The 12,076-nt window shown below is 44.7% G+C and overlaps 1 protein-coding gene across 3 annotated transcripts in view; it reads right to left on the reverse strand.

Moving 5' to 3' along the window:
• Positions 1-2,327: 2,327 nt before the first annotated feature.
• The window catches only part of RECK (reversion inducing cysteine rich protein with kazal motifs), a 73,213-nt gene continuing 63,464 nt past the window's right edge, over positions 2,328-12,076 (reverse strand). For all 3 annotated transcript variants that reach the window (XM_032636211.1, XM_032636212.1, XM_032636213.1), the window contains 5 exons: positions 8,955-9,147; positions 7,485-7,695; positions 6,234-6,307; positions 5,015-5,170; positions 2,328-4,184 (listed from right to left, as the gene is read on the reverse strand). In XM_032636211.1, coding sequence (XP_032492102.1) covers positions 3,963-4,184; positions 5,015-5,170; positions 6,234-6,307; positions 7,485-7,695; positions 8,955-9,147 — 856 coding nt within the window. In that variant the 3' untranslated portion in view covers positions 2,328-3,962. The remainder of the gene's footprint in view (positions 4,185-5,014; positions 5,171-6,233; positions 6,308-7,484; positions 7,696-8,954; positions 9,148-12,076) is intronic.

Here is a 12,076-nt window from a genome sequence, read left to right on the forward strand (position 1 = left end):
TTTTTTCCTCGCTCAGAACGCTGTGCTTGAAGCTCGGCTTGGAGCGGAGACAACCACCAGGAGACCATGACGGAGCCCTCAAATGACGATTTGGTGGCATGAATGACATGCATTTGCCGTCCCTGGTTTACAGAAAAATGACTTAGGAGAGACTAACAGTTTAGTGTCATCCAGTGACAATCAAGTCTTAAGCCCGGGTCCCGTGTCCTGCAGCCCTTGGGAAGCTCCCTGATAGAGCTTGCTCTGGAGCGAGGCATCCAGGAGGCAAGCAGAATCTTCCCCAAGTTGGCTTGCTTCTTTTTTGCACTGATTTAAAATTTCTGCACTCATCACTCTCTCCTTTTTGTTGGCACTTTTGCTCTGTGGATAACAATTACTTAATTATCAATCACTTTGGATAATTCCCTTTTTCAATAGGTCAGTCTCACAGGGACCCTGTTGGTTGTTCCTGGGCTCTGGTGGCTGACAGTTTGACAGCTCCAGGTGTGCGCCCGGCCTGAGGGCGAGGCATAGCTGTGTGCTCCCAGGTTGAATTGGTTTGGGGGCTAACGGCCTGTGAGAGATGCACACACCCCAGAGGACACATCTAGCAGAAGGTTTCTTCTAGGAACTGAGCTGTTTCCTGTGAGAAATCCATTCCATCTGGTTTAGGTGGGGCTGAAGCTCTCCTGATTTTCCTTCTCTGCCACAGAGGTGGGCATGTGACCCAGGCCAGGCCTATGACTCTCCTAGGGTCCATTCCTGTCCAATTACTTCCTGTAGGCTGGATAGGGGGCCATCTCATCTGTTTCCTAGAGACTTGGCCTCATCACCCATGGCCATAGGAGCCTCTGAATCTTTCTCTGGAGTCCCCTTTTCATGCAGTTACCTCACCTGCTAAACTGTCCCCATCCTGCAGAACCGTTTTCTCCTGGACTTCCAGGCCCCCACCCCGCTACTAAGCCCTGGCAGAATTACAGGGGCACATGGGCCTCATTTCTCTCTCTCCCACAGCCCCTCTGACTCCCACAGGGTCTCTGCTAGCCTGCTTGACACACTTGGGCAGAGCCAACCAGCAGGGGCTCTGTCCTGCTTCAAGGCCAGGAAGCCACTGACACCCTGTCCATGAGGCAGCCTGGCTGTGATCACCACAGCCACTGGCCAGTGAGGAGCACCATCTCCTGAATTGACCAGCACTGGGCTTGTTTGGTCAGTGACTATCTATCGTCAGAGTTCTCATAATTGTGTGATTGTGTCCTCAGGGCAGGACCAACCTTTAGATCTTTTCCTCCCTTGATATTCCCTCTCCCCCAAACCCAAGCACCTCTCTCATTCTACTGCTTTTTTTCTTGTTGTTGCGGTACGCGGGCCTCTCACTGTTGTGGCCTCTCCCGTTGCGGAGCACAGGCTCCGGACGCCCAGGCTCAGAGGCCATGGCTCACGGGCCCAGCCGCTCCGTGGCATGTGGGATCTTCCCGGACCGGGGCACGAACCCGTGTCCCCTGCACTGGCAGGCGGACTCTCAACCACTGCGCCACCAGGGAAGCCCCTCTAATGCTTTTATAATAAGAAATTTAGTCAGTCCCGGCTATTGTCCTCTCCTGATGAGAAAGGGCCTCTGCAGTATACTGTATCATTGTTCAAAATACTCATGGTCCCGCCCCCAGCTCCTTCCCTACTGCCTCCTGCCAACACACACACACACACACACACACACACACACACACACACACACACACACACACCAGAAGACGATAAATCCCTACCTTTTGAACTCGGGAGTGACTTGCTTGGGCTGGTAAGACATAGGCAGAAACGACAGTGTCACTTCTGAGCAGAGACCTAAGGGCCAGTTGTGGTTTTCTTCGTCTCCTTCTCGTCTTTGTGAGGATACTGGGTGGGTCCAGAAGTGAAGACAGTATAGAGAAGAAGCGCAACTGACCCACAGCAGACATGTGATGGGAGCAAGATGGAGGTTTGGGGCTTTAGCCTCTGCTGACTGACAGAACCTTTCAGGCCTGCTGACCAGTTCCCTTTTTCCCAGGACATATCCTGGGGCTGGAATATTGGGTCGAGGCAGTGGGGAGTAGAACTCCCTAGTCTGTTCCTGGTCTTGGAGGGCCTGAAGCTCTCTCTGTCCTGAAGACCTAAAGCTGGGGTCTTTGTACTTGACTTTCTGCCACAGCCTGGCCTCTGGTCATGCCTGGGTCTGCTCTGACCAGCTCTGTTCCATCTGCTCCACTTTCCCAGGTTTGGAGTAATAACACTCCCATAACTTCTTATTCCAAAGCAAAGGACATAGCTTGCCCAAGAGTGATCAGTGGTTTCATTTAAAATGTGCACATTGCTTGGAAATACACATAATCATATAAAATTATTTTATTAAAATAGAAAAGCTTTCCAGTATATTGCATTGAAGACATTTATATAGAAAAAGCAATTGCAACAAACATGCTACATCGCCACTGAGAAATTTTGAAAGCTTTAAGTGCCCACTTTTTTTCTTTTCTTTTTTTTTTTTTGCGGTACGCGGGCCTCTCACTGTTGTGGTCTCTCCCGTTGCGGAGCACAGGCTCCGGACGCCCAGGCTCAGAGGCCATGGCTCACGGGCCCAGCCGCTCCGCAGCATGTGGGATCTTCCCGGACCGGGGCACAAACCCGTGTCCCCTGCGTCGGCAGGCGGACTCTCAACCACTGCGCCACCAGGGAAGCCCTAAGTGCCCACTTTTAAACAACATTTTGGTATAATATGCATATCCCTATATTTTTCAGAAGGTACATATAACACTGAAAAAACACTTCATGTAAAATCTAAGCTTAGGTGCATATAAACAAGAAGTATTACACTGAATAGCTTATTTCAAACTGTGAAACACATTCAAAGTATTCAATTTCTTAGACAACATGCAAACATTTTCAAACTTAGATTGACACTTTTAAATATATAAACCACAATTCTTTATAATTCTATATCAAAAAAGAAAGTCAAACAGAACACTTATCTACACTGTGCATATCACAAAAAGCAAATGTGTCTTCATGAACGGAAAGTACTGGGTTAACACACATGATTGTCATTTTACAAATATGGCTATTCACCTTCATAATAAAATAGAAAAATCATGTATTATTTACATGAACTACTAATTATTTCACTTTTTGGCAATTACATAAGTAGCAGCAATTGGTTTAAAGGTCGATCTTTAAAAACTCTAAATTTAACTTGGATGATACCAAAGAATATACATCTGGTTAATATAAAAATGCATAATACAAGTCGCTTTGATGGGATATAACTTCTCCCTTTCACAAAAGTCACAGACACACATTAGGAACCACTGAGACTGTCACTTACAATATATTATATGAGTGCCATTTACTTAGCTTGCTTTTGCTTACCACATTAAATGGATTCCTGAATTAGATTTCTGTAAATTAAATTTGCCTGATGATTTATATGATAATTCCAAAGATGCCTTATCTTTATTTCATACTCTAATAGCAGTGGCTCTTTGCTCTGACCCCTCACTTCTAGACAGAGTAGGGAATATCTGTAAACAAACACACACTCTAGGGGCACTTTAATACTAAAAAGAACTTGGAAATGAAGTTTTTGTGATACGAAGCCCACAGTAAAGTGAGTTATATTTCTACAATGTGATCATCTCACTTACCAATGATATAGAATTTGTTTTAGAGTGGGGGACCCATCTAATGAGCAAAATGTAAAATGTAAGGCAGTGATCTGCCAGAAGGAGACATCCTCTTTTCATTAGTATTTGGAAGAACGTATTGTAACATTTGTAGAAACAAAACAAAACCCTTACTAACACTGATGATTATAAATACTGTGTGGTGCATAGAGGTTAGAGGTGACAAGTGCTTTGACTTGGCCACTATTCAACTATAAACCAGCAGTCCTGTACGTCTTTTCCAAAGTAGAAAGATTAGATCAAGGAATATTTTGCACTTTTCATGGGCAGTCAATTGTGTGTCCAGACCCTGTGCAAGGCGAGACCCAGGATGAGGAGGAAGAGGTGGGAGTGGCAGGGAGGCTGGGCCCTGGCAGCGGCAGAAAGCACACTGCTGGAGACCTGCACCTGAGAAATGATGAGGGCGGACAGAGGGACGTGGGCCGCCAGAGTAGGGCTGTCGGAGTTGATAAGGGATTCGATCTTCTCTGCTTCCTTATTGCAAGCCTCAATCTGGGAGAGGATAATCAGATTCTTTTAATATAAAATCACAGAATCCATGAAAAGGTCAAGTCAGACAAATTCCACAAATATCCTAACACCAGGAATACGCTTTCTCTTTGTCCTTCTTTTCTTAGCCAAAGTAACATTTTAATAGTCTCAATTTATTACACAAAAAATAACTGCATCAATGGAAATCAAATGAAAAAAGCCATGACCCACACTGCCACTGCCCTTTCTTTTCCCACAATCCTGTTCACCCCTTCTCCATGCTTAGAAGTTATCTTTTCAAGCTTAAACATAGTCACAGGGAGTGGCCTTTCAATGCCCACCGACATATCAGGAGGAAAGCAATTAGACTTAATGAGCTTCCTAACTGTGGCAGTTTATAAACAGCTGTATTCACCCCCTTCACTGGAGCCCTCACTATGCTGACACTGAAACTTGGGCCTCCTGAGTGAAGTTCACCTCTAGATTGTGAGCTGGCCCATAAGACCAGCGCTGGTGGGCTCCTCCTCCCCAGTGGGGGCACAGCCCTCGGGAGACAGGAGTCGGTTCTGGCTTTGTTACTGCGTGACCTGTGTCAGTCCCTGCCTTCCCTGGGCCTCAGCCGCCTCCTCGTCTGGATGATGAGCAGATGCCTTCCATCTCTGCAGCTCTGAGTCACAGCATCTCAACCTCTGCCCTCTCCCACTCCTTTGCGTTCTGTTGGCCACTGCTAACCTAGTGCAGCTCCGCCCCTCAGAGACTGCCATGCTTTCCTTCCTCCTGCTCTCACCCCCTCCCAAGTCCTCCAAACTTGAAAGTAACAGGATGCTTGCACAACATGTGCTGAACCCCACCTGCAAAGCTTTTGGATAATGATCCACAGGAATGATCAGGATCACAATTTCTGATTCGATGCTGAAGTATCCAAATACGTCACACTGTGGGACAGACACATGCATGCGGATCTTCTGAAGTATTTCCAGAACGGTTATTGGCTTTTTGTTTGCCACCTAGAGAGAGAAAAAAATTCATTACCTGAAAAAAAGAAGAATTCCTTATTACTGCCTAAGCTGCCTTGCCACCTTGCCTAAGCCACAGAGGCTCTTTTAACCGAGGAACCCCTAAGTGCGGGGCCCCAACAGGGCCTTGCTGGCTGAATTCTAAAATATCCACAGAGCCCATTCCAATGGGTTTGTTTTTTCTTTTTTCTGACTGCTGAGTTTTCTGGCTGAGATAAACACTCTCACGAGGAGCACTTTTTTTTTTTTTTTTTGCGGTACGCGGGCCTCTCACTGCTGTGGCCTCTCCCACTGCGGCGCACAGGCTCCAGACGCACAGGCTCAGCGGCCATGGCTCACGGGCCCAGCTGCTCCGCAGCATGTGGGATCTTCCCGGACCTGGGCACGAACCCGTGTCCCCTGCATCGGCAGGCGGACTCTCAACCACTGTGCCACCAGGGAAGCCCCAGGAGCACTTTTTTAAGGGACAGTTCTGAGTTGGATGCCACAGGAAAATAATTAAAGCCTTCCTGTAAAAATACAGGTGTTTTCATAGAAATGGACATAATTTTCTAGGTAGTGGCAGGTGTTGGCTGCTACATTTCTAGAGATGAGTCTCTAAAACAGCAAGCAGAAAAAGTGATGATACAGCAAAGGGAAAGAGGCAAAACCATCAGAGGAATGTGGCCGGTTCTGGACGTAGCCCCCGGCGGCATGGGGACCATGTGAGGGATGGCAACCTTGAGACCATCTGGGCATGACCAGTCCCTGGCTGCCTCGTCTGCCTCCACTATGCCGGCAGGGGACCTTTTCTGAGAAAGGCCCGGGCTGATGGATTGCAGAGCAAGGTCACCACACAGCCAGGCTGTAGAGGGCAGGAGCACAGGACGGAGCCAGACACCTCGAGTTCAAACCCCAGTTCTCCTGGTTGTGAGCTGCTATACGGCCTTGGGCAAGTTGCTCCTGGGCAAATTAGTTTCTTTATCTATAAATGACGTGACTCATTCTGTCTGCACGACTACTGACAGCTTTATGGATAAGGTTTCAACCGTACATGGCACATAAAGCAACCTACCTTAGCGATAGTATCCAGTTTTTCTTTGTCAAATAAAACTCTTAACATCCCAGCACATAACGGGCAACAAGCACCTGTATAACAGAAACCATTTTATGTGTGTTCAGAATTAGAAACAAAGAGAATTCATAATAGTTGGTGAAATGACCAGCCCTTCATTTTGTGCTGGGAAAGTCACAGCAGTCCTTCCTGATGACTGCACTTTTAGATATGTTCCCTGACCAACCTGGAGTCTTATACTCTATACATTTACCGAAATCCTTCCTCCACCCCTGCTTTCCTCCTGTGCTACTTCTCAGGTGGGGCAGCTGTGGTTTAATACAGCACAGGGAGAGCTGGCCTTTCAAGACAGGCAGGGCCTACACCCTGCCCTGCTCAGAACTCACTGCGTGATCCCGGGCAAGTGTTTCCTGTCTGCGAAACACAGGAGCAAGTGTTTCAGGGATTCCATGAGTGTTTAATTCAAATTTAATTTTAAAAATTATTTTAAACTGTTAGACCATAATAAAATGTCAGATCGTGGTCTCCAGGAGGAAAGAGGCTTTGTTCTGCTCACTGCTGTGTCCCCAGTGCCTAGAATGTGTTTAGGACATAGTGGAAGCTCAAGAAACATTTGCCGAGTTCATGGACAGAGGAATGAACTTGTTAGACTCCAGGTTAATCTGTTCTGTGCAGACTTGGGATAAAGTCTCTTCTGACACCTCTGTTTAACCGAAGAGTAAGAGACTGTAAGGTAAGCTGATTGAAAACTGTCACCGCTTATAATAGCCTGTACGAAACAAGGCTTTCTTGATTATATGCAACCAAAACAATTAAATTAGATGCTAAGGCCAATCTAAGACAACAACCATCTTCTGTTTTTCTCAATTTCAAATGTTTGTGTTCATCAAAACTACTTCAATTATTCATTCATTAGTAACCAATTCCTTATTCATTAACTTTATAATATGCAAACACTATGCATTTGAACTAATAACCATAATTCTAGCAATTAAATATTGCTGTTTATCTATTGGTGTTTAAGGCAGGATTGAAAAAAGTTTTCCACATTGTTTTAAAATCGCCAGACCAGATGATGTCTAAGGCAGACCCACAGCTTTTTAAGGTTGGCCCAGCATCAGCTGGAGTCAAGACTTTCTGAAAAGTTTAAACACACTAGTCATCTCTCTTCTCAGTGACTCACTCTCTGGAGACAGATACGCAAATCCTCCCAATTCCACCCCTGCCCCACCCCAAATACTGCCAGCCTACCGGGTGGGATGATGGGTTTGCATTCGGTCGCTGAGAGCGAAGGACACTTCACAGCAGCACACTCAGTGACAGAACTGTGCTCAGAGAGGACCCCGACGGCCTGGCAGGGCCCATAGTAATCGACCGCCACCCGGTCCGAGTAGGCAGCACACACGCTACTGTAGGTCTCCCCGTTGTGCCCGCAAATGGGCTCTGGGGCTCTGCAGAAGGGCTGAGGGCAAGAAAGCACAGTTAGCCTGTAAACCTCTGTGGTGCACTTTTCCTAACCAAGAGTGCAGAGTAGGTCTCCTTATTTTCAGGAAGGAAGAAAGACAGTATAAATTCTTGGACCCTCTGAAGTAAGCTCCTGAGGTTGCTAAACATGGGGTGGGGCTGGGGGCAATAGGGCTGTCCCAAGATGAACTGAAGAGATTACTTTTCTCAGCCTCTCTGGGACTTGGGTACTCATTCTCTGTGAACTGATACGAGATAAAAATCCTCCCTCCCTCCAGACTTCCGTTATTCCAGAAGAACCTGTTAGAAGAAAACAAGTCCAATCTTCATGCAAATTCAGAGGCCTTATCATTTCACGCTGGGTATGGGATAAGGAGAAGCAAGAGTGGAGAGATCAGGAGAGCAGACAGACTGGCTCCATGAGGTAGGTTAGGAACATGCAAGCGAAAACTTGAAGCCAGGAACAGGGAACAACAGGAAGAGAAGACTGGGAATTCAGAGTAAAGGTATCAGTGCACTTGGAACATGATCTCTGAGGGGAAACAAGCCCGGGGGATGACCTGAAGGGATTTTCTGACAATGAAGACCAGGAAATGAGCAGCCAGCATGTCCGGTGTCAGCCAGCTGTGGGCAGGGGGTGCTGGCCCAAGGCTGGGCTTCCCCCAGGCAGAGGGCCCAGCCTATAGATCAGTGGTACTGTGGGAGGCCTCAGTGGGGTTGTCCTTGGGGTTATTTTTAACATGAATACAGATTTCACGACCCTCAAAGACTGAAAGATAAACTGATGTAAGACAACATTAAGTTTCAGAGAAATTTTCAGTCACTTTTCATACCTCAGGTGGGACTTCAGTGGGAAGAGTGGGGAAAGAGCTCTTTTCTTCGTTGTTTTACCTCGCATCCTTCCTGGGCTGTTTTCTAATGAGGGCCCACAGAACTAGGGGAAGTGAAGATGCTGCTGACCAGTGCCAGGGGTGTGAGACTTTAAATTCTTTTCCTAATGGTTGGCGGCAAGAAGCCTCCCTCTTCTTGCTCTGTACACTAGATGTGCAAAGGTTCACACATGAGCAAGGGGGCCCTCCAGTGTTAGGAGGAAAAGCCAGCCTCGGGATGGCTCATTTTTGGTGGAGGACTGAGCGCTCTAGATTTGACGGGATCCACAGCAGACCCTGAAGGGGTCTCACTGCTGATTCATGTGTAAAAGATCATAAGCTGATTTCATGCTCAGTGTACTTGGGTTTGTCAGGTAAACAGTGGTACCTGGCATGGGCCTTTGTATAAGAGGCTCTTCCCCCTCTGGTACAAAGTGCAGAGATTGCTGTGCTCCATGTGGTTTGTATCACAAACAGGATCTCGGACCTGGTCACAGGTGAGCTGTCTTGGCAAACACTCATATTGGCTACATCCAAATTTATCAAAAGTTGTCAGGCAGACTTGTGGTTTGGGTATGCATCTGAAAAACACAAACGCAGCACCATGAGCCAGTGTCGTAAGGGACCATGGTGGGGCCGGCAAAGCACTGACGGGGCACAGGAGGCTGAGGAGAAAGTAAGAGAGCAATCAGAAACAGTCCCTGTGCCCAAGAGCTTATGGAGAGTGGGGAGTCGAGTGTGCATGTAAAGCAGGCTATCAGGTAGAAAATCACACACCAAGTGATCGTGGGAATGAGTCATTCTGATTGGGGAGCCTGGAGAAAGCACCAGGAGGAGGTAGAACCAGGAGGATGAAGGCCTGCCAGGCTGAGGGAGCAGCAGAGCAAAGGTGTGATGCCTGAAACCCTGTGGTGCTGGGGGAGAGGGCAGGGGACCCCGAGAGCAGGAGCAAAGTATGCTTGGGGTGGAAGAGGCATGATATGAAGCCATCAAATGGGCTGGGGCCCAATGCTGGAGGCCTTCTCGTTAATAATAAATGGAGCATTTTCAGAGGCTTAATTATCAGCTTGGCTAATATGAGTCTATCTTAAGAGAAGGCTTCACAGTATGCACTGAAAATTTCAGGTTTCTGTGCTTACAAGGCTGAGGACCTGATGCTGGCTGGTAGTGAATCACTGAGAGAATGCCACCCCCGAAGGTGGGTTTTCCTAGTAATACCTGAACCTTGCTCCGTTCTCAATACCCCCTCCCTCATTTCTATAAAGGGTATTTATAATTTTCTATAACAAGATAAGACCTACGAAAATGTTTAGCTTTTACTGGGTATTTGAAATAATAAGATACACAAATATTAGTCTATAAAGTAAAAGGAGAAGAATATATTAGCTAGCATCATATAATTTCAAAGGAAATTACTTCTATTCTTTTTAGAGATAAGCTTCCTGCACTGAAATCATCACCACCACCATCACTACTACTAACGTGGTTGCCTCTTCTGATGGGATTTAAAATTAGGATGCACGTAAAGAGAAATTAAGAAAACAATCCCATTTACAATCACATCAAAAAGAATAAAATATTTAGGAATAAATTTAACTAAGGAAGTAAAAGACCTGTACTTGGAAAACTAATAAGACACTGATGAAATAAACTGAAGACGACACATAAAGATGGAAAGATATGCCATGCTCATGGATTAGAAAAACTAATATTGTTAAAATGGCCATGTTACTCAAGGCAATCTACAGATTCAATGCAATCCCTATAACAATACCAATAGCATTTTTCATGGACCTAGAACAAACATTTCTAAAATCTGTAAGGAAACACAAAAGATCCTGAATAGCCAAAACAATCTTGAGAAAGAAAAACATAGCTGGAGGTATCACTCTCCCTGATTTCAAACTATATTACACAGTCATCAAAACAGTATGGTACTGCACAAAAACAGACACATAGATCAATGGAACAGAATAGAAAGTCCAGGAAGAAACCCATTCTTATATGGGCAATTAATCTATGAAAAAGGAGGCAAGAATACACAATGGGGAAAAGACAGCCTCTTTAATAAATGGTGTTGGGAAAACTGGACAACTACATGTAAAAGAATCAAATTGGACTACTTTCTCACACCATACACAAAAATAAATTCAAAATGGATTGAAGACTTAAATGTAAAACCTGAAACCATAAAACTTCTAGAAGAAAACATAGGCAGTATGCTCTTTGATATTAGTCTTAGTAATATTTTTTAGATATGTCTCCTCAGGCAAGGGAAACAAAAGCAAAAATAAACAAATGTGACTACATCAAACTAAAAAGCTCTTGCACAGCAGAGAAAACCATCAATAAAATCAAAAGGCCGCCTACTGAATGGGAGAAGATATTTGCAAACGATATATCTGATAAGGGGTTAATTAATATCCTAAATATACAAAGAACTCATACAACTCAACATCAAAAAAAAACAAACACCCAAGCAAAAAATGGGCCAAGGATCTGAATAGACATTTTCCCAAGAAGACGTAAAGATGGCCAACAGGCACATGAAAAGATGCTCAACATCACTAATCATCAGGGAAATTCAAGTCAAACCACAATGAAATATCATCTCACACCTGTCAGAATGGCTATTATCCAAAAGACAACAAATAAGTCTTGGTGAGGATGTAGAGAAAGGGAAACTTTGTGTGTGTGCGAGCACACACACACACACACACACACACACGCACACACAGGAATACTACTCAGCCATAAAAAAGAATGAAATCTTGTGACAACACGGATGGACCTAGAGGGTATTATGCTAAGTGAAATAAGTCAGACAGAGAAAGACAAATACTGTATGATTTCACTTATATGTGGAACCTAAAAAACAAAACAAATGAACAAACATAATGAAAGAAACAGAGTCATAGATACAGAGAACCAACGGGTGGTTGCCAGAGGGAGGAGAGTGGGGAGAGGAGAGAAATTGGTGTGGGAGATTAAGAGGTACAAACTTTCAGTTGCACAATAAAGGAATCACAGGTATTAAATGTACAGTATGGGGAATATAGTTGATAACTACGTACAATAATATCCTTGTATGATGGAAGACAGTAACTAAACTATTATTTCAAAATGTATGGAAATACTGAGTCACTATGTTGTATACCAGGAACTAACACAGAGTTGTAGGTCAATTATACTTCAAAACTAACAAACAAACTCATAGAAAAAGATCAGATTTGTGGTTACCAGAGGCAAAGGGTGAGGCGAGGGAGAATTAGATGAAGGTAGTCAAAAGATACAAACTTCTAGTTATAATATAGAGATGTAATGTACAACATGATAAATGTAATTAACACTGCTGAATGCTATATATGAAAGTTAACAGAATAAATCTTGAGAGTTCTTAGCACAAGGAAAAAAACTTTTTTCTATTTCTTTAATTTTGTATCTATATAAGATGATGAATATTCACTAAACGTATTGTAATCATTTCATGATGCATGTAAGTCAAATAAT

This window comes from Phocoena sinus, chromosome 6 (assembly GCF_008692025.1).
Source record: "Phocoena sinus isolate mPhoSin1 chromosome 6, mPhoSin1.pri, whole genome shotgun sequence".
NCBI lineage: Eukaryota > Metazoa > Chordata > Mammalia > Artiodactyla > Phocoenidae > Phocoena > Phocoena sinus.